Source organism: Schistocerca americana, chromosome 1 (assembly GCF_021461395.2).
Source record: "Schistocerca americana isolate TAMUIC-IGC-003095 chromosome 1, iqSchAmer2.1, whole genome shotgun sequence".
NCBI lineage: Eukaryota > Metazoa > Arthropoda > Insecta > Orthoptera > Acrididae > Schistocerca > Schistocerca americana.
Genome location: NC_060119.1, coordinates 1263739632 through 1263763775, shown reverse-complemented (window position 1 = coordinate 1263763775; position 24144 = coordinate 1263739632). Strand labels below are relative to the sequence as shown.

General features: G+C 41.7%; 1 protein-coding gene across 1 annotated transcript in view; it reads left to right on the top strand.

Annotated features, from left to right (window-relative positions):
• Window positions 1-21830, top strand: part of LOC124598897 (ras-GEF domain-containing family member 1B-like) — a 495556-nt gene extending 473726 nt beyond the window's left edge. Inside the window, exons 9-10 of the mRNA XM_047136034.1 lie at window positions 4338-4410; window positions 19348-21830. Of these exons, the coding sequence (XP_046991990.1) occupies window positions 4338-4410; window positions 19348-19366 (92 nt within the window). The 3' untranslated portion in view covers window positions 19367-21830. The remainder of the gene's footprint in view (window positions 1-4337; window positions 4411-19347) is intronic.
• The last annotated feature ends 2314 nt before the right edge of the window (window positions 21831-24144 follow it).

The window sequence follows — 24144 nt, the reverse complement described above, 5'->3', positions numbered from 1 at the left end:
CATTGCTACTGCTAATAATACAGCCGTCGCCATCAATGTTAGTTCTTGCATATGTCTGCGTCCTCCATTATTGTTTCTACTATTATCATGACGTATAATTACAGAAAACAGTCTATATACTTAACAGTCACTCATTATCGTATGAAATGCAAAGCATTTCCGCACGGAGGTCTTCGAGGGATGACGCGTTATCCCAGAAATGGAAGCCTCTTTTATGACGAGCGCCATAACTAACTCGCAAAACCTAGCCGTGACGGCCCATAATTTAGCAGGTGCGAGATAATATTGGTTGCTCGGCTATTACAGCGTCATTTTTTTGGTAAAGTGTCGCTATAATACGAACTGTACTATTCGCATGTAAACTGGAATTAACTAATCGAATATTTCGCCTGCTGCTAGCAGCGACACGTACGCGACGTAACACTATTACTTTATCGAATTTGTCCCCTTTCGCTGCTGTCAGAGCTCATTCGACGCAATTGTGCTTCCATTTCACGCCATATGCTGTGTCGTTTTTGTCTTTATTTGCCTATTAATTTCATTCGAATTTATGTACACTTTTTTAGGTTATTATCATATAATTCGCTCATTCATAATTCATGTTTTCCAATATTGTATTACCGAATTTTCAGGGCTCTCTTCTCGTTATATATTAAGAATTATGAGCTATTACCGCCACACGCGAGAAAACATTCATATTGCTTAATGGTGATAAGCGTTCTGACTGTCGTGTGGTGACTAATATTCCATGCACGCACGTCTTTCTACCACGCCGAAACACGTTCTGCGCCGTATAACATTGTCGACCGGCAATGGAGATTCGGAGTATCTTCAAGATACGGGATTGGCTCGATGCGTGTTTTGCTAATACAACCCAGTACGTAAAACTGCACAGCAGATGTTCAACAGAAATGCATGTATCATTTAATGTGCTCGAAGAAACTATCATGAGACCAACAGTGTTCTTAGTACACACAAACGATTGCTCAGATAGAATCAATAGTAGTGTTACAAACACTCTGGCACAAGAAAACGACGCGCCACGGAGGAATTATCCGAATGGGCCGGAAATCGGTAGATGTAATGTACATTGTCAGACAATTAAACGATTATTTTCAGAAAAACTGGATGATTCAGAAACTGAGCAAGTCAGTAACGAGTTGGTCTACCTCTGGCCCTTATGCATGCAGTTCTACGGCTTGGCATTGACTGAAAGAGTTGTCGGCTGTCCTCCTGGGGGGATGTCGTGCCAAATTCTGACCAACGGGTACGTTAGATCGTCAGAGCGCTGAGCTGGTCACAGCACCCTGCCTATAATGCTCAAAACGTTCTCAACTGGGAAGAGATGCGGTGATTTTGGTAGCCGCAGTAGGGTTTGACAAGCACGAAGGCTAGTAGTAGAAACTCGCATCGTGTGCTGGCGGACATTGTCTTGCTGACGTGTAAGCCCAGGATGGCTTGGTACGAAGGGCAAGGAAACGGGGCGTAGAATACCGCCGACGTACTGGTGTGCTGTAAGGGTGTCGCGGATGACAATCAAAGAGGTCCTGCTGTGAAAAGAAATGGCACTGCAGAGCACCACTCCTGGATGTGCGGCAGTATGGAGGGCGACAGGTTTTATTCCCTCTGCCACCCAGGGCGTCCCAGACACGTCTTCAGCCTGGAATGTAATTGACTGGAGTGGAGAGTCCGGCTTTGAATTCAGCCCCGATGAACAGTGTAGACGTACCTGGAGACCGGGCAGCGGTCGGACATCTGTCGGGTTGTCGCCGGCTGACAGTCCGACACCGAGGACTGATGGTCTGGGGTTCCATTCCTCTACATAGCAGGTCCTCTATGGTTGTCATCAGTGGCACGCTTACGGCGCAGCGGTACGTTGACGATATTCTACACCCCATTTTGGTGGCCTTCGAGGTAAGGCATCATGGGCTTATATTTCAAATCCCCTCACGGCAAAAGTTTCTACTACTTGCTTGATCATTGTCGAACCCTACCTTGCACCGAAAGTTTACCGGACATCTCCCCAGCAGAGAACGTTTGGAGCATCATGGCAGGGCCTCCAACCGGCTCGGGATTTTGACGATCTAACGCGCGGATTGGACAGAATTTGGCACGATATTCCACACGAGGATAGCTAACAAGTGTATCAATCAATGCCAAGCCGAATAACTGCTTGCATAAGGGCCAGAGGTGGACAAACGCGTTATTGAGTTGTTTAGCTTGTAAAACTCTTTGTCCTGAACAAATCATCCAATTTTTCTGCAATTCTGATCATTTGTTTGTAATTCACGTCTACCGATTTCCGTCTCATTAGGATAATCCCTTCGTGATGTGTTGTTTTTTTTCCTTCTTTTTTTCTCTGTCTTACAGTACATTTTGGGCAACGGAAAGAAGCTATATGGAATGGGACGATTACGTAAAATCAGCACTAGGGAAGGAAAATTGAAGACTCAGATTTGCTAAGGTATTCTGGGAATGTGCAGAGCCAACAACACACTAGTACGATAAAATGTAGAGTACTGTAGAATCTGGAATCAGTAGCATGTCCGCATGACAGCAGACACTGAGCAAATTCAGTGACACTGTGATACGATCATAAAAGATCGGTATAGTCCACAGGAAAGTGAAATAGAAAATCTGGAGGAACTTAACTCTTTCCTACCAAAACTACGAAAAATGATTTAATATTTCGAGATAAAATTGTAGAAGCAACTAAAAACAGAGTAGATCAGTATAATTCATATATACACTTGCATTAATTTACGCACAAAACACGAATGGAACTTTTGAGTTCCCTCGGGAAATATTCATAGTATCAAGTTATGTACTTGCTGCGTTAGTAATATAAGTTTAGATTAACTTAAACAGTACGTAACAGTATTGAAAACATCGAAAAACAAAAATGAATTCCTTCCGAAAAGGCCTTGAAGGCCAACGGTACGACCGACCCGTGCCATCGTTACGCCACTGGATGTGGGTGGATATGGACGGGGATGCTCTTCTAGCCTTTGTCAGTCTTCGTGACCGGAGCCGCTACTTCTTAATAAGGTAGCTCCTCAGTTGGCCTTACAAGGGCTGAGCGTACCCCGCTTACCAAAAGCAGTCAGCAGACCCGGACCGTCACCCACCCAAGTGCTAGCCAAGCCCGACAACGCTTATCTTCGGTGATCTGACGGTAATTGCTGTTAGCGCTGCGGCAAAGTTGTGGGCTTATAAGTAAAAACACTCACAGTAATATCGTTTCACCCTAACAGGGACCATACAAACGAATAACGCGGCGCTACGGCAGTCCGTCGTTTTCTTTTGTCCTGTGTGGGCCGCGGTATTCCGAAATGACAAACAAAAGAGTTTCTTGTGCTATAGTAGAGCTACACAGACGTCCAGGCAGAATGCCACTGCGTGAATTCAACCACAGCTGGTTTTAAACCGAACTGGACGAGACTTTCAAGTAGCGTCGGGCAGCAAAGGGTTGAATGGAATGCCTGGAAGAAAGATGACGTCTTTCTCGCGAAACCCTATTGTGTAAAAAGAAAACCTTTGTTTGAGGAAGATAATGCGACAACTCTCCTGCCACGATTGCGGTTTCGTGTAAGAATCGTGAGAACAATAGAAATTAGAGCGCTTAAAGAGATATGCAGATACAGTATCGAACCAAAAGTATCCGGACACATACTACTGGACATTAATACAGAGTGTCTAAAGGTTTTTGTTTAAATGACCGCTACCACTCACAAACTTTGTCACTTACTATATTACTTATTTATTTAGAGACATGCTTCGAGGGTTAAATCTCCTCTTGAGGCTAAATTTCAATACAAAAACAACTTTACAATAAGGTCATACTGATGTTAATTGTCTTTTCGTAAATGTTGTTGTAATGAGAACATCACAATTTTAGGTCTGAGAAACAGTCGTCTCTTCCACTGCTGCCAATCTCTGTGTCCAGTCGTGAGGAACGAAACGGAGGTGTTATAAGTTGAATACACCCTGTAACATAAATATAAAAATTGAAAATGTATGAAATGACATCAAAATAAGAACAATAGAATACGATAATCGGAAATACGTGCAATATTACAGCAGTGTGGTTGAATAAGACAATCAGGGCATCACGTCATCATGTGTAGATGTGCAAACGTAACCAGAAGCCAAATATTGTCAACTGGTGTTGACTGCAGTGACTGAAACTGGCAACTTGTGTGTTTTATTTTGATTGTGCCAAAGGTTTCATAAGAAGCATAAAAAAATTCACTGCTGGTGTCTAAGAAAGAGCATGAGATTTTTATGTCAACTAATTACAAAATGTTTGTTAACAAATGATGTTACTGTTGTTTCAGCGTTGGCGCTGGCGTCTTTCGAGTGCGAGCCGCCTGAGAACAACCACGAGAAGGAGCGCTGCAAGTCTCTCAAGTAAGTCCCACCTCCTGCTGTACGACGAGGACAGCCCACAGGGTTCTGTTCTGGGACCACACTTTTCCTTAATATGTATTAGTACTCTGCCACTAAACTTAACAAACAGAAAACACATTTTAAATTGTCTGGGGTGCCGTAAGGTGTGTGTGTGAGAGCAATGTGTGTGTGTGTGTGTGGGGGGGGGGGGGGAGGGGGTGGAGGGGGGGGGTGCCACAGTTCTCTGTTCATGGGCCATAGATTTTATAAGTGTAAAGTAAGGGCTATCACTAAATATGGCAAGTGCTTCTGTTTTCCTGATGACAACTGTGATTGAATATGTAGTGTAGTGTAAATGATTTATTAATTAAGGTACTGAATGACATTAGATCGTGCCTTACAGCAAGCAAATTGATAGTAAACTGCAACAAAACACGTTGCCTACGGCTTCTGACACGGGGACTCTAGTAGAAATTTATGTTTGCAACCGCAAGGAGATGCAATAGTCAGCGAAGTCGAACAACATAAATTCTTAGACTGAAGATACAGGAGTATGTCTTTTGGAAGTACTGCATTCAGAAACTAAACTCTGCCTACTACACTACGAGAATAATATCCTGTGTTTTTATCGCTGAATTATGAAAGCTTGTTTACTTTACATACTTCCATTCTAGTACGTCCTATTGTAACACATTTTTAACAACTCTGTGTACTCATGAAGAACATTCTCAGTTCAGGAAAAGGCAGGCAGGACGATGCGCCATATTAGTTCGCGAGGTTCGGGCCGGTCGTTGTCCGAGCGTCTCGGAATTCTAACTCTGCCATTCTTTCACGTATAATCCCTCATGGAATTTGTAGTCAATAATATGGACTTATCCATTTATTTTTTTTTTTTCACTTTTCATTCCCTTCTCAGATGGAGAAGGGCGGGCTGTTATAGAGCGTGCGTTGAGCTCTTTTCAGCCATGGGGTTAAAGTTGTTCTGTTTTGGCACTGTTTATTTTTTGCTGGGGTACAAGGAAGGGGGGGATTTCTCCCAATTGGGAATTTATTTGCAGGAGTTTGTAGGGGACAGTTCCGGTATTTACCTTAGCGGCCAAGGAAAACCTGCAAAACCGGGCCAGAACTGCTCGTTATGGCTCTCCTTCTCTTTAAACTTATCCAAAAGGAACTGCCACGTTCACTAAGTGAACACTAGACAGAAAAACTGTTTTAACTTTTGTAACATCTCTTCAACCATTACACAGATATGTGAACACAGTTGTGCATGTTTCATTTTCAGTAGGCTTTCATCCCAGTGAAGTATTTGAGTGATAAACTACAGATTTTCAGCTATTAAGTTCAAACGCTTTTCTGTGGCATTCCCCTCTGTACTAGTCATTAGTCCTTCGCAGTAGTTTAGAGCGTAGCTCTGTAGCGTACTACACATTTTGTGACCTGTTTTAAATTTTGTTGTACTTTTGTATGTTTTACTATTATTATAACCTTTGTTATTTGTTTCTAAATTTTTATTAGACTTCTGTAAGTAAAGTACTGACTCGTCCCATTAGATCTGACTCATATTAGATTACTGAGTCTTGTGACAGCTGAAATTCTTTGTCCCCACCCCAAAATAAAATGTATTTCCGTCTGAATTTGGTTTTCAGGGGTGTCTTTCCACAGAAAATACAATTTTTCATTTCACGAAGCTGATTAAACAGTATTTACATTTAAAAATATATAGCTGACAGGTATTTTCTGTGACTTGCGCATTTCCCATTATTCTGTGCGGGAACCTCAAATAATTTGGTATTACAGATATTGGGGCAGAATGGTCTACCAATCTAAAATAATGCAGATTGTCACATTTGTAACACAGGTGGTGTACACAATGAGACAGCGTCTACAGGGAGAGAAATAATTTTTACAGGTATAACAGAAGTATTGATACCGGATTCCCCTTTGTTTTTGCTATAAACAAACGCTCTAGCTCAGCCAAGACACTGAAATAGTACGTTTCACTGATGACGCAAGTATCATAATGAAGCCTAGAGAGCGTCCGCAACTCGTGGTCGTGCGGTAGCGTTCTCGCTTCCCACGCCCGGGTTCCCGGGTTCGATTCCCGGCGGGGTCAGGGATTTTCTCTGCCTTGTGATGACTGGGTGTTGTGTGCTGTCCTTAGGTTAGTTAGGTTTAAATAGTTCTAAGTTCTAGGGGACTGATGACCATAGATATTAAGTCCCATAGTGCTCAGAGCCATTTGAACCATTTTTTTGAAGCCTAGAGAATGATAAGGCACTACGATCCCTAAACAGACAGTGCATGGTGTGCTACAGAAGCTCTCAGTCATACAGGGCGTAATGGGTATAAATGCTGATATTTCTGGTACATTAATATGTACACATATCAGCATGTCTGTTGTTTTTTCTCTTTTTAATAACAGTTTTCTCTGACAAACGCGTTTCATAATGTACTGCTTGATGTTTTCTACACGGTCGTACCTGTACTACTAAGTGGAGTATGCCTGTTGGTATAGACTAACCGTTTTGCGACCAGACGTCAACACCTGACCTGCTGCCCAGGGGAAAGTAAACGTTAAAAGCGTGCTCTTGCCACATGTTCTTGCAGGCAGTAACCAACCTAAAACAGTCTGCGAATGACGTAAATAGTGAACTAACGCTGTTTCAATGGACTGTCCTCATTCACCAATAGAAATATCTGCACTGGTACCCGTCACACCTTGACTGTGCGGTTTACAATCTCTTAAGAAGTCCGTGGTAATTCTGAGAGCTGCTTCATTTTCTGATGAGACGATAGCGGCCGTAAGAGGCGAATTCGTGTTTTAAATTTTACATTGTCCCTTCCACAAAGGGATACCGCTCAGAAGAAATGTGATTAAATCGCCTTTTCATGTAAAGTCGCACGAAGAAGTTGTGGAGTTTCAGACGCCTGGAGGTGGCTGCTGAAGTTTTCATTCTGGGAGAGCATCTTTATGATGGACTAAGTCCGTCTATTACATCCCCTATCCGAAACCGTGATTTCCTGAGGGAGCAGGTTGGATGGTACTAGCAACCTCACCTCTCAAGGCGTTATAATTATGCTCTTGCCTTAAATTCAGGGACGTGGCAGCCACCATCGGAAGTAAATGATTGTTTGCTGCGCGTTGCATCCTTTGCGAGGAGATCGAGATAGTCATCTTAGAGAAAGTTCACCGATGCTCCATAATGCTGCAGCTAAATTATCTTGAATTATATACATTAGGTGACAGCTGTCGTACCCATATTTATCTTAAATCTTGATTTGCGCCCCATTGATGAGCAAGGTTTCTTTTGTGGTGGGGAAGACATGGGGGGTGGGGAGTACGAAATAAATAGAACGGAATGAGATTTTAACTCTGCAGCGGAGTGTGCGCTGACATGAAACTTCCTGTCTGATTAGAACTGTGTCCCGAGTTCGAGTCTCGGTCCGGCGCTCAGTTTTAATCTGCCAGGGAGTTTCAAATAGAACGGAGTTTGTTGCATATATAATTGCGAAGGCAGCGAGTATAGCTGCGAAGGCAGTGAAGAGTAAGTAATACATTCTTGCTACTGAGTGCTACTAGTGTGGCAGTGCCAACATATTGTACTTAATCGTGAAAAAGGTGGGTGAGGATACTGTTTCATTCGGAGTTCCTGTAAACAGGCACTTTTTTGATATTTCTTTCTTCCGCTATGTTCTGATATAAAAATAATAATTTAACTGTTTCGATAACATAAAAGGAAATTCCTTGAAGCGAGATTACGTGGCTTCCTCCGCTACACTATTTTTCCGACAACTCTAGATACTTCTGACGGCTATGCATAAGTGGCAGTCAAATAAAAACGGAACAAATGGGAAAAAATAAATAAACTATTTTTTATTTGAAAAGCAATCGCCATAACTGTTAATATCGTTATCCCGCCGAGAAAGAAGAGATCAGTGCGTTCATGGAAAAATGCTCGTGTTTGCCTACTGAACTATAATCGTACCCAAGTGAGCTCCTCTTCGTCCCCAATAAATCGACGGCCACGAATGTCTTTCTTCAGGGTTCCAAAAATATGGAAATATCATGGAGAGTGATGGGAACTGTGTGGATTATGTGTAAGGGACCCCCAGCGAAACTTCTGCAGCGAAGTCGAAACAACGATAATAAAATGTGAGCGGGCAGTATCCTGCAACAGAATGGCGCAGTGTGTCAACATTCCTGGGCCTTTTACTCGATGCACGCTACAATTTTTGCAAAAAGCCCACGTACCGCTGTGCGTTAATTGTGGCGTGCGTTTCCTGAAAGTCAATGAGCAGCGGGCCCGTGCAGCAAAAGGAAAAGGTCATCATGACTTTCCTGAAGCTGGCTTGCCCTTTGTTGCAACTAAGCTGCAGACGTTTTGCTGGGAAGCCCTCAATACACTCTCTGCATACACTCTCTCACTACACAATTTCCACATTTTTTAAGCCCAGAAGAAAAACGCTGTGACCGTTGATTTCCTTCGAACGAACATGCGCACGCGTGGGTTCCATCATGGTTGGGTAGGTAACCGCAAACATTTTTCCATAAAGGCTTTGACCGTCTTACCTCACCGTCGAATAACTGTTGTAATACTTACGGAATGAATTTTGAAACAATAAACGTTTTACCTACTTTTTCTCGTCTGTCTCGTTTTCATTTGACTGCACTGCTCCGTATAAAACCCTAACGTAACAGGTAAGTCCAGAGCACAGAGAAGATGCGGATATGTGTGGGACTACACGTTCTAAAAGGAAGCAGAACTGGTCCAGAGAACTGAGTTTAAACATTATCACCTATCGAAAACAAATATCCGTGGAAATCGGCTTGGGTTTCTAAAACAACGATTTTGTGAAAGAACTTGCACTCTTCACTTAGGGTAATCTTTATAATGGGTAGAGAAGAACAAGTGGAGTCCGTATTTCCAGAATTTCGAAAAGCTTCCTACTCAGTAAGAAGTCGTTACCTTCCTGTTAGACGCCTAACCATGTATGCGAGTGGATAGACATTTCCTGAGAAGCAGGATAGGCACGGTGTTCTTCACGGAGAGCCACCCACAGACGCTGATGTAACACCTGACGCGCCTCAGTGGGGTATAACAAGATCCCTGCTATTAATATAATACACTGATGATGTAGAGTACTGTATTAGTTGCAATCTCAGTCTTATCGCAGACGATATCGTTACCTATGAGTAGCTCAATAAAATATCACCCTGATTGAAAAAACCAAACTGACAAAGCTGTAAACTTCACGAGGCGTAAAAGTTTGGAATCTTTTACTATAGGATTAATACAACTAAGATCAGTCATGTCCTACAAGTATTTGGGACTATGGTGGAGAAACATGGACAATGACAGAAAGGGACTGGGGCGGACCGCAAACAGGGGAAATGAAATTTCTCAGAGCAGTTAAAGGAAAAACAAGAATGGACAGAGTAAGGAATGTAGAGATTAGAAAGGATCTTAAACAAGAAAGTATGAGAGAAGAAATTGAAAGAAAGAGATTAAGATGGTATGGGCCTGTTAAAAGGATGCATGGGAAGAGACTCCCCAAAATTATGGAAGAACTAAACATGGATGGGGAAAGACCTAGAGGGCGCCCAAGAACACGGTGGAAAATGGGAGTGAGAATACCTGTAGAAAGGAGTGGTGTGACCTGGCAGCAAGTGGAGGAAGGAAAGTGGTGGGAGGACCGAGCCAAATGGAGAGGACTCGTCAGCACCCAGACCCGGCAGTAGCTGGAGCGGGATTCGGATATATAGATAGATAGTGTTTAGAAACACGAAGTGGGACGACCACATAGTCTCTGATGCATGTAAAGCAAATGGCAGACTGTGACTCTTTTTTACGATGCTGGGAAACTACAGTTTGTGTACAAAAGAGTTTCTATACAAATCGCTTGAGTAGTGGATGGCAAAAGTGTCAGTTCGAAAAGAGAAGGGGCAGTTCTCGTATCCAAAGGAGGGTTGTGCGGAAGTCGCATAATTTATTGACTAATGAGTGACTGTAACAGAAATAATGAAATTTTTTAAAAAAAAAGACGAAAGGAGATACCACACTTCTTGCGAGAATCTGCTCAGAAAACTCTTGAGGCATTGTCTTTCATTACAGACACCACAAACGTTCTTCAGGTTCCTATGCACAAGGGTTGGACAAAAATTTGGGAACATCGCGAGAAATGCGTGCTTGAACATAAATGCAGATGTTAGCCTAACCTGCAGGTTGCGCTGTCGTATTTGACCGTGAACGGCGCTCGTGCAGTGTCCTCGAGACGTTGGAAGTGTCATTCGTGCTCAGAACAGAGTTCTATGTGGGTGTGAGTGCATCGTGTCGGAGCTGAGTGACTTCGACCGTGGTCAGATTGTTGGTGGTAGTGAGGTGTGTGCTCCCGTAACGAACGGAGCCGAAGTGATTGGCGTTGCAAGAGGCGCCGTATCGTTGATTAACACCGCATACAGGGAAAGCGTAGAAACATCATCTTCTAAGTCACAATGTGGACGAAAATGCGTGTTGAGATTGACAGACGGTCATTGAAGAGAGTTCTGACAAGGAATAAGAGGACGACAGCCGAAAAAGTCACTGCAGAACTGAATGTCGCAACCGCCTATCAGCATCAAAACAACACGAAGGGAGCTCCATGAGCAGGGAATTACAGGGGAGTTGGAATTCCGTAACCACTCATCGGTGATGCAGATGCCTGTAACAGGAAAACGTGGTGCCGAAACTGTAAAACGTGGACCATGTTGCAATGTCATTTGGTCGGGTGGGTATTGTATCACGCTGTTGCCAACTTCTGGTATTGTATCACGCTGTTGCCAACTTCTGAGTGAGTTTACGTACTAAGAGTGAAACATGGCGGCGGTTCAGTGACGATGTGGGCAGCCATATCGTGGTGTTCCATGGGCCCCAAGGTTACATTGAAAATCCGCGTTAGTACCAAGGATTATGTGACCATTTTGGCTGATCAAGTCCATCCGCGTTTGTTCCCCGATCGTGGTGCTGTGTTCCAAGACAAGCGGGTCGCTGTTCACAGAGCTCACAATGTCCAGGACGGGTTTTGTGAGCACGAGAATAAACAGTAGCATCTCCCCTGGCCACCAGTTACTAGATGCCAATATTAGTGAGCCTTTGTGGTCTACTTTGGAGAGAAGGCTGTGTAATCGCAATGCTCTTCCATCATCGTTAAAAATTTTCACTATTTTTGCAGTGACAGTGATATAAGATTTTCTTGAAAATCGTATAGGACCTGTATTCATCCGTTCGAGACGACTGAAAGCTGTCTGGAATGCCAACGGGTGTCCTGCACCGTATTAGTCACGGTAATGTGCTATGCTTTTCGGTGTTTCCCTATTTTTGTCCAACACTTGTGTCTATCCCGTAGAGATCGTGGAGATAAAACTGTGCAAACAACAGCTCTCATAGAGGTGTACAATCAGTCTTTGGCACCCTTCATTAATGAATCAAACGCGCAGTAAACGTATGGCCCAATGAAAAGCTACCCACTGCCACACACTCCACAGTAATAGGGATGTAGATTTAGACCTTTCGTCAGTGGTGCGTCCATATCCGACAGATTCGAAACTTGGTTTGGATCGGAAAGCAAATATAGCGAAGGGACAAGAGCTGAGGACTTCGATAACTAAACCATGACTCGAAAGATGGAACCGACGATGCTTTTCTGGATGTTTCGCAACGAAAGAGTCGTTAGTACTCCTTCCTGTCACCAGCATCCATCACATTGTCTGACAGGGGGGGACCGGTTGCAAAGTGTGGAGTGTAGGGTGTTGAAAGAGGGCACAGTGGACGCCATTTGTGTAATTAAATTATGCTGCGCGCTCGCACACACACACAACGCCGCTTTTAATCAGCGTGTTCACTCTCTGCAAGCATTCGTGAAAGAAAGTCCCCGATGCCCGCTGGGCTTTGATGACACCTACGTACCCTGCCTCTTTCTCCCACCTCCTCAACGCAAAGCGAAATTCGTAGCTGAATAACTCTCTCTCTCTCTTTGCAGCTCGTGCCGTAATACAGGTCTGCATTATTGAATTTTATTAAAAGGATGGAGAAAGAAGCTGGCAGTAAATTCATAAAGCAGATGGAGAAAGGGACGCACAAAGTGGTCATATAATCCGGTTTTCATTGACGACGTTTCCCAGGCGACATATATATATCCCTCTCTCTGCTTTTCTTGGTTTCGTCCCCTGCAAGGCTTGTTGATTTTTTAATAATTTTTGAAGTCCAGCATTGGGACATTAAAGGCTGGCGCTCTTCATATCCTACTAATACCATTTGGGAGTAAGTGTCCACACATCAATTTCGTGTAGCAGTTCGATGCAGTTCTCAAAAACATTCGAAAGAATCGATTTTGAAAATTTCCGAACGCTGTGAAGTTTAAAAAAAGTTGAACCTCTGTCCGTAGCTTTTTAGTCTTGTAATTGCGAAATGCTAGTTCGATTCATGATTGACACAATTTTTTATTACATACGTACTATTGCATTCTGTATTTCTAAAGACTGAAAAGTTGACTAACAAATATTCTCATACTTTTGTGATAAAGTAATGATAACTTTTAATTATTAATCGCATGAAAATAGGAGTATTCATAATGCATTAATATTTTCTAAGAAAAGCGAAACATTAAATAAAAAATCATATTATCACAATGAATTAATATTTGCTACAAAAAAGCGAAACAGTGAATAAAATATCATTTTATCACAAAATTGCGATCCAATATTTGTTAGTTAACAAATGGTTCAGATGGCTCTGAGCACTATGGGACTCAACTGCTGAGGTTATTAGTCCCCTAGAACTTAGAACTAGTTAAACCTAACTAACCTAAGGACATCACAAACATCCATGCCCGAGGCAGGATTCGAACCAGCGACCGTAGCGGTCTTGCGGTTCTAGACTGCAGCGCCTTTAACCGCACGGCCACTTCGGCCGGCCGTTAGTTAACATTTCTAACCGACAGTAATATATATTACTGCCGGGAAGAAACGCAAAACTTTCAAGGACAAGAGCATTTAATTGACAAGAGGTGCGAAAGTTGTTTTATCATTGTAGGAGTGTGTATTACAAAAATTCAGACCAAATGAAACAGACGTTACAGTAAAGGCTGTCCAAACAATCGCATCAATACATCGTATTCGCGCGTGCAAACGATCATAAAGCTGCCGAATGGTCTTCTGCGATACATTGTTCCAAGGATCTTAAGCATTTTGATGGACTTCCGCTAAATAATTCTTACAGGCCCTGCAGAGCGAATAAATTTCCACTTCGTCACACGTTTTCAGTCAGCGAGAGTTGTGGTGGTCTTGCTGCCGGGCACTGCTGTAAAAACGGACCACCTTCCTATCGAGGAAATGTTAGTAGCATACAGATAACAATACGTTCAGTGAAGAGGTCGCTGGTAACTTTGCCCTGTGTGGCTGCGAGTCACTAATGGCTCCGCCGCGCCGTGAAAGATGCAGTGGGACTTGTATATCGTGGGCGAGTGCACTCTGGAATCACCAGGTCTTCGCCATTAACGATGTGTCCGTCACTCGCTTGCGGGTTGAACCTAGTCCTCATCGCTGAAGGCTACAAACACCATTCCACTCTCGAGTCAACTCTCTCACGACACCTGAGTAGCCATGCTTGGCGGTGTCATGGCGTCAGTGGTAGCCCGCACAGGGGCTCTCGTGATTTTAATTCTGCTACAGCCAGACGGTTCCCGATAGCCCTCGTGAAACAGCAGGTGCGGCACGTGCCTGGGTTTAATCCCTAGGTGATGTCCGGTCGACCACTGTGCGACCGAACCGCCGAATCTTTCCATCAGTAAATGGGGTATGGTCTCAACTGATTCGGTTGTTTTAACCCCCTCCACTGATGGATTGACCCGCTTCCTAATTCCGTATGTATAAAACCAATACGGACTTGTAGCTGTCACGCCTTTGCGCTTACTGCTACGTATTTTAACCGTAATTAGCTCAGTCCTAATGGTAAGAGATAGTAGTGAATTCCCGTTGTTAATATTTGAATACAGCACAGCTGCCACAAGCTCAGTTCACTTTTACTCCACTCCTACCCTCGCCTTTGCACCACATTAACTATGTGCTACGTGGACCTTGTTAAATTCACTTGCGTGCACATTTTGACCGTTACTCGCCAGTATTTAACTAATGATTAGCACACTCCTAACCGGACTATTTCCCAAAGAGCTGTGATGATTGAACGGGTTCGATCCACGGCCTACAGTGCCCTACAGTTCACACGGTAACACTGCCTACCTGACCCACTTAACTTGGTAGTGAGCTTATGTATCCAATCACCACTGCTAGCAGCAGTGGATAATCCTACCAGCACGACGAGAGCAGCAGACTTACCGTCGAATCCTCCTGAAAATACTGATAACTACGGTCGCCAGCTCTGAAGGAGCAAAAGAATAAATCAATTTTTGGCTCGTTTCAGAGTGAAACGGCTTGAGTTGAATTTAAACTTAATTCTGAATATTAATATTTCTGATCATTCGAGGTGATTCTACAAAGCAAATACTCTTTCAATTTCTGTGAGTTGGCTTGGTAATTACTACCAAGACAACTTATGCAACTTGGGTTAACAAAATTCTATCTTTCAACTTTATGTAATGATTTTGGATATTACTCTTTGGACAATTGATATAGAATTGCTTAAGTGACTTTACTTGAAAGGTTACTCAGAAAAATTTAAGTAACTATAAATAGGCGACTCATTCTGGTGTGACCATTGCTCTTTTCAACATTCTTATCCGCTAAAGTATTCTACAACAAAAAGAATTGTAAATGAAAGAGGCGATGGTGGCCTCAGTCTGATTTCACTATACTATGTTTGAGGTTACTACACTTTACAGCGAACAGCATGCGTCGTAATTTTACTCAGTACTATATTCTGTCCTCTGTATTTGCATAAGAGAAAACTGGTATTCTCCTTTTACATGTATACAAAGTTCGACTTAACAATTGCAAGCAGTCTTGCCTTGGGTAGACGTGTCGGTGCTGGTGGTGAGATGCATGTGGCTAACGCAGCTCTTCACGCCTCATGCCCTCAATGGCGGCTGGAACTACGAGCTGTAGCACTCGTATAACCTACTGCACGTCCGCCATAAAATCTGGGCGCAGGAACTCTTACAATCAGCCCCAGTGGCATAGAGGCGGCTTCGGTAATCATTCGTCGCGTTTTACTCCACAAGCGGCGACGATATTCGCCTCTTCGCTGTTGCACAATCACTTTTGCGTGAGCGGAGTTACGCACGTCCGATCACGTCAACACTCCCCAGGCCATTCCATTGTTCAGTCCCTGTGTCTCCAGCTACCCCTAGCTACGCTCGTATCACCTAGAGTGGGGGCGTTCCCCTATCACCTTTTCACTGAAATCATTTAGTATTTAAGATAATTTATATTTATTACCCTGGAGTTCATACCAGTCATAATAATTTACTACTAGCGCTTTACAATATTAAATTATACAGTAATAACTTATAATTACCAAGAAAAAGAATACGTTTGATACCGAGAGCTTAGTGCATTGTCTGACAGGTAGCGCTAATTCCCGGTTTCGCCAATAGATGGCATCAGGGTGCACTCCCTTGCAGTCTCACACCAGTGCGCCCGTTTCTGACGCGCGGGCTCCAAATTACTGGCAGCCTACCCCCATTTCAGTTCTGTTACAACTGGTTCTTCCACAATGTGTCGATCTTGCTGTGCGTCTTTAGTACGCGGACGTCCAGAACCTGGTCCACAGGTGCCCGGATGTTCACAGAACACTGCTGAAAGCAGCGACCCACCACCGATACATTGTGGCCGACATGTGCAGCAGTCCGTCAATACCTCTATCCAGCTTCCAGCAGGCCCAAAGTACGATCCCGTTGAAATGTCCGAAGATGTTCAACAAAAGTATGTATTGGGCGGTGGGGTATCGTAATACCCTAGAAAGAACATCGCGAACACTGTTAACCTGTAAACTCGGCACAGTTACTGCTTGCAGAGTCCAGACACGAAGTACACGGATAGGCTTCCTGAGCGCAGTGTGGTCGCCGTCTGATCGCCGACGACCGTGACAAATCAATCACTAACACGACGACCCTTCGCTATGTACATATTGATGTACCCTGGCGCTACCGAACACAATGCTCCATGGTGTTGCATTTTTTCCGGCAAAAATATACGTTTTTGTATTTGTTAGTTAACATTGAATTTTGATTGAAACCATAAAATACAAATGAAAGTAATAAAAGTTTGCGTCCAGCGAGAACTGAACCAACAATCTCGTAATTACAAGACTAGAACGCTACAGCACAGCTAAGGACAGGTATGTTAAAAAATAGGGCTCAACATTTCTTTATCCTGACAATAGTTGGAAGTCTTCAATGTACATTTTTACGTATGGTTCTGAGAAGCGAAAATTACTACTTTAGGGAATTGTAGTTTCCGCATTGACCTTCAACTCTTATAAATACTTCTTTAAAGACAGTACCGCCATTAGACTGTTTTTTATTTGCAGTGTTACATTTATACGATCATGATTTCCGCTTCAAAGTGCCAGTATCAAGTGTATTAAGTGTTATACGGTGCCTAAGATGGCATACTCTCGAATTTAAAATACACTATTAGACGCCAGAAATATTGACCCTTAAACAATGTGTCTAATATTGTATTTTATATACGGCGGTATGCCGTCTTAGGCACTGTATAACAATTAATACACTTGATAACGGCACTTTAAAGCCGAAATCATAATCACATAAATGTAACACTGCAAATAAAAAACAGTCTAATGGCAGTACTGACTTTAAAGAAATATATTATGACTGTGGCCCCACATTGCGAAAAAAAATTCTTATAAATACCTTGGAACTAGAAGAGGTCCAGTCGTAAGGTTCCTGCCACTTCCAAGTTAACTGCTACTCTTGTTCCCCAATCAAAATTTGTAGATAGATTACTTGAGACATAATTTTTCTTAAGTGTGTACTAAAACTAGTAGTTAAGGCCAGTAAAAGCGAGAATAATGCTTCGGAAGGAACTGTGTTAGAAGCGAGTAAACTTTTCTAGGTAGAGAGGAACATTACACAACATGATTGAAGCAAAAGAGACATTAAAGAAATGTTGTCGAAGATAGAAACAGTTTTCCCCAGACAAACAGTTCCCCAAGTATACACACACAAACACACACACACACGAAAAACGTATACCTTATCTAATCCGTCTTGTAAAGCTCTAAATGATGTTTGAGAAGGCAAATAAAATAACGTATTCATCAGTTAATGTACATTCCTATCCAGATTTTTCACCTCCCTTGGGCTTGACTATGATGCTTGCAGTATCAGTGTAAAGCACTATTTCCGTTTTTTCTGTATTGGACAGAAGGTCACTTATATGTGACAAGATCTGAAGTTAAATTAATGTTCAAACCTGCGGAACAATAGTAGCAATTTGTTCCCGCTCTAGAAGTACGTTGGCACGAAAAATTTGTGAGCTGTCTTGCGAGACGCTTTGCTTCTTGTATACAGGAGGCACTCACTGATTCTATATTGATAGCCATTGAAATTACCTCTTGCACTACAACATGCCTTAAATCGCAGTTAAGATCTCTGGTGGATGAAATTATGTCATTCAGATAATTTAATATGTTCCAACGGCACTGTTATTTGTGTTTCGTACAATAGCAAAGAGCTAAACTCAACTCTCAGTGATTTCTTATTTTGCAGTCCTGTCCACACGCCTCTCCTGTTAGAAAAATACGTTATGCTCGTCGGCCACGAGAAGCTGAAGCAGAAACTAGCCACACTACATATCGCTGCAGCACAAAGTGGTTTTTAGTATCAGTCTAGCTGAGCGATTAATTGAACGGTAGTTTGCGAGTAAAAACTTCAATATAATGTTACTTGTTTGATACAAAACACCTCCAATCCCGCTCTAATATTAAGTTACCGTTTCGTCATTTACACGCAATCACACTCACTCGTAAAAGCCAGTTTACGGTAATTAACAAAACACGTTACCAAAAGGATTAACAAACGGACTGCCTGTGGCAGAAGACTCGCTCAGATATTACACAATTTTGCCACTACGAATGTTCAGTTGTACAACAAGCCAGGCGGATTTTGATTCACATATTAAAATAGGAATTTCACGTGTTCGTCTTTTCCACACGGTTGCGTCCAGTTTGCGGCACTTCACGGTCAACTTTAACAATTAATCTGTAATTGCTTCACGAAGCAATTCTTTTAGCCCACAAAATCTGTGTGAACGTACTGTCCTCTGATTGGCTTATTTACTTCGTAACTCTGCCCAATCACAGCTTAATAGCTTTTGTGAACAATTTATCAGAAGAACAAATTCATAAAATCTACACACATCAGTTAACTCCCTCTTTACATAACAAAAGTATCGTAACACGTAGCTTCTTCCCACAGTCCCATAAACTGGCTAGATTCACTTTACATTTCCCCTGGAATGATTCACTCTCTGTATACAGTCCTCGCGCTCACATATACTCAGTTAACAGACGTAACAATATTCAATTACTTAATACTTCACATTCACACAATCATTCATACCAATAATTAAACACATTAGCAATAATTAATGAAAGTCACAATAATCGCAATAAATACAGTTTTGTTTCCCAGATGTACAATTTTAGCTACCTGACAATAGTCCGTAAGATGCTGACACCTAACGGCCACAACCGAAACTACTTACAGCTAGCTACTGGATCAAAACGCGTGACATGACTAATGTATGAATGGGTTTGCCCACTACCGTCTCTTACTTAACATAGGCGCGGCGTAAGATGCTACGCCTCAGTGTGGTCGGTGAAAAGTTGGACGGCATTTAGAAATCGTGACATTTAATTTAATGCGTGCATGTTAATAGTAGTTGCAGTGCTTCAGTTTCTAGTCCATAAACGCGTGTGACGTCCACTTTTATTTTTCCAGAGCTGAGCTGAGTTCCTGAAACGGGTGTCCGCCACTTCGAAGTTCGCACGCCTGCATGTCGTGCTGGCTGCACAAGAATCCGTGACTGCGAGAACTCGTCAACAGAGGCAGCCCACGCCTCTACTACGCATCTGCAGTTCAGCTGTTGGTCAACTATTCTTGTCGTAATGCATTTGGGTGTCCGTCGAGACGATTCATCAGCAGAAGAGTACTAGGGAGTACAAATTCGCGATACTGTCGATTGTCAGTTGATTTCTCGTAGCTACTACAACTGGAGTGAGAAGGTTTTCATTTGATTTCACTCGCGCACTTTGAATGTGGTTCAGCGCTCAGTGCCTCAGACCCGTTCATGATCCTTATTCGTATGTAACAGTGTCCGGTGACTGAAACATTTCTGAATGGTGTGTTCCAGTCAGGTCTTTTCGTGTGTAGCTCAGCTGTAGACTACAGTGACTGCGTGTGCTATAAGTGGACAATACGTGCAGCTCTGTGAAGTCAAAAGGGCGTCATACTGTGGCGCTTGTGTGAAATGACGTTGTCAGATCTACGCAGTGCATCAGACTATTTGTCAAGACCATAATGAATTTAAGATGGGTCTGACTCTTTCGAAGATCCATTTGTGCCGTTGACATTGATTTTCCTATATATCATCTGTCACTTTCCTTTGTGACAATCGTACTTAAAATGTATTTATTATAACCATACTTAATGCAGCATGCATGATTAGATGTTGTCAAATGTTACCCCACTTTAAAAGTTAAGTGGAGCACTAATAATTGTAACAAACTTAATGTCGTAAAATTTTCGTTGTAAGGAAGGAGCCGCTCTTTCACATTTCTGCAAATTGCTGTGTGCGTGGAATGAGTCATTTCAGAGGATTCGGTAGTCACAGTTAGGAAATAACTATTGTCCAGGACCCGACTCCGAAGCGGAGACGCGCAGCATTGCGTGCTGCTGTTCCTCATAGCGATAACTTGTAAGCAAGCACTTGCCAAGCTATTGTCGCCGCCATCGTGGCGTGGCCGAGCAGGGCCGTACAAAGTCTAGTACTTAGGACCGGCCGATTGCCTCCACTTGCGGCAGCGGCGGTCACACCTACGTTATTTATCTAGTCAAAGTACACTGGAGACCACTACTTAAGAACTAAGTATGCATTTAATTATTTTTCACTCGTGTCAGTGTAAATGGACTCTTTTTCTAATAGAAAAGTTGCTGAAGCGTCATGGCGAAACATGGACAGTTTTTGCGTATTGTTCAGTAATTTGTACTAATGGATGTGCACTGCAAATAAGAATGTAGGCGAAACGCAAGTACAGATACTAGTATATTAGGGCTTACTGTAATTATGTTTAATAATGCTTTTGTGTACATAAATTCCTAAAAATGAACTCAAAGGCAATGTAACTGTATTGAAATCACATTCATTGTATTTCTGTATGTATTTCTTTGCACTGATTGTGATTGTGAATATATATATATACATAGATGTATAGCTCTAAAGACAAACTTGATTTCTAACTTTCTTCAGCATTCCAGAGCGACCAATATTTTAGTTTTGTGCAGACTCATAAACTTAAGGGGACACAGATCCCGCGCACTAAATGTTTCTCTCCATCCTGTCTTCTAGCTGTATGGATGTGACACTAAGACTTGATAATGCAACATGAGATTATTTCGCAGCTCACCTCCAGAAGGCAAAACTCAACTTCTCTCTTTCTTAATAGTAAACATAATTTTTTTGTCATGGTCGACTGTTCCAAAGACATGCCTTGTGTGGAAAATGCTTTACTTAAATACGTGATCTAATCAGGCGCAATAGTTTTGACATTCCATACTCATTTATGTTCTGATGTTTTTTATGTTGGTTTTAAACAGAAATGCAGCAGGCGAGCAAAATCCACTTATATCCTAATACCTGTGAGTCACAGCTGCGACCAAGGTAAATGTGTTTTGAAGGGAAATGAAATGAAATGGAAGGAATCTTCAACTTTTTCACACTAGACATAATATGGCAACTGCAGTTACATGAGCGTGTTTCTGGAACAAATTTACGCTGTTAAACAGGACTCTGTAGGACAAATATTGAATCATAAGACAAAGTCCACATTTACAATGCGGATTCACAGCAGGAAAATGTCAGTAAGTACAATAGCTCTCTGATAATTAGCTGTGTATCACATTGCAGGTGACAAAATTATTTAAGATCTCAGATAAGATTCACACTGAATGTACAGCTGATGGTAGGAGAAAAGTATTTTCCCATGAAGACTTTAATACTCAGTAATACTCTCGTATAATAATCTCCCAGATTTTTCTTTGCTATCTGGCGATGCTTACACAGAAATTACTACTTCTGTTGCCATTACCATTTACAGGTGTGAAACATGTCTTTGGTTTTGTTCCTAACATGATTTTTTTTTTATTTTCCACGAGCCTGCTTACAGCTTTTTGTAAATGACAAAAATGTATTGCACTGTGTTTTATGTGTATATTTCGAAATGTAGTTGAATAAATATTTCTACAAACTTGTTTGTAATTATTTACACTCACCTTATCACAAAAAGTTCAACATAGTTCCAGCCAGTAAACTGCTTATTTCGTGGAGAGCTCACATTATCTGATCTATTATGTATATTGTCAATGAGGAACGAAAAATTTCTTTTATTATGTTTGAGTATCCATCACATTTAATCCTATCACTACCCTTCCTCGTTTGGGAAAGTTCTTAAACAACCAAACTTACAAAAAATCTTCAGACTCCCTAACAGAAAGGTACTATTCCTTTTTTTCCTACAGACAATCCCGGAAATTGTACCAGCTTCAGTCATACGTCAACCATTTTCAGAGACTAGAATGGAATGAGGAAAATATCTGCATCCAAAACTAAAATTTTCAAAATATTGATAGTTGCACTTTCAAGCATTACAAAGAAAATTAAAAATTTATACAATCCCTACTCATAAGTCTCTGGTAGCATATGGTTAACAGTGTGCCCACAAAATACATTGTCATACTAAGGCAGAGAACAAAAGTGAAGGAACTTGTGGTAAACCTGTACTCTCTATACCAAAACAGAATATAAAACGTTAAACTTAAACGATGTCTAAATGTTTTCCTTACCTTCTGCTCTACTTTCTAATTGTTTTGTAGTCATTTACCATTCTCTTCGCTGCAGCTAGGAAGCTGCTGAATTAATCGTCCACTTCATACTAACAAGGAATGCTAGCTGGAAAAATAATAAACACATATTTAAACGAGAGTTAAAAATTAGTTTGCAAAAAAGGAAAATGGGAAACAGAGTCTGATTAAAAGCGGTTTCTGCTATTGTTTCTAGAAGAAATAAAAATAATTGTGTTATAATATTAAAATGGAGAACACTAATTTTCTGCAAATTTTATTTATTTGGTCACAAAATATCTTTCGGCTTTTCGCTCCTCGGCCATCGTTAGGTGACAAATGAATGTTGCAAACATATGCCATTATTTTTGTATGTTGTGTATAAATATTATCTGTTTAATCTGCGTGTCATTTTATTTGTGTTTACAACATTCAGTTGTCAGCTGCAGATGGTCTAAAGCAACAAGTCATCGCTGGCTCATGAGTACATAAACATAATTTCTGCTAAGCACTGATCGAGAATTCAGTAAATGTGAATGATATAATATGAGCTCAATCTTTTTTTTTTTTTTTTTTTTTTTTTAAGAGGGAGACTGTTGCTTGTTTATAGAAACGTACGATTGAGAGGCAACATAACATAAAATATGTTTGATTGTTAACAATAAAATACTATACAAAATAATTAAGATTATCTAAAACAAAATTCAATGCGAACTAAATTCGACTGAATTGTAAATGTGTCTCCTACTACTAAAAAAATCTCATCAGGTGACTGGCACTCAGTAAATATACAGAAAATTGGAAGCAAATGAAAATGTAACACACAAAACATTAGCCATTACACCTTAATAGCAGTACATATTGCTGTGGACGTTAATGGTACAATTTGCAGAAAACTATAAATTATTCATATAAGAAATCTTCAGTTTGAATGAAACAAAAACTTTTGTCTGGAACTTTATCTTTCATGAGACACAATGTTTCAGATTAGTTTACTCTTGGTGTAGGATCATACAAATGTGATTGAATACCTTAACATGTACAGTACTTTTTCTATATTCTGAGAGGGGTAAAAACACGACGCATCATGAAGGAATTATTCGAATGGGATGGAAATCGATAGAAGTGATGTACATTTACAGACAAACAAATGATTACAATTTCAGAAAACATGGATGTTTCATTCAAGAGAAGGAGCTGCACAACTGAGCAGATCAATAACGCATTGGTCCACCTCTGGTCCTTGTGGAAGCAGTTAAACTGCTTCACGTTGAGTGACAGAGTTATTGGATGTCTTCCTGAGGGGTATCATGCCCAATTTTATCCAACGGGCGCAAAATTCCGAGATGGTTGGAGAGCTCTGCCCATAATGCTGCAAACATCCGGCGACGTTATCGAACAAACTATGGAACTGCAAGAACGAAGACAAGCAGTAGAAACTCTCGCCGTTTGAAGGTGGTCACTACCTCGGCGAAACGTAATCCCAGGGTGGGGTGAATGACGTTGCGCTGTGCTGTAAGGGTAACGCAGATGACAAGCAAGGGGCCAAACTACGGAAAAAAGCGGCACCCCAGACCATCACACCTGGTTGTCGGGCGGTACCGCGGATGACACTCAGGCTGGTATCCAATCGCTATCTGGGTTGCCACCAAACACGTCTTCGGTCTGGCCTTTCATCGA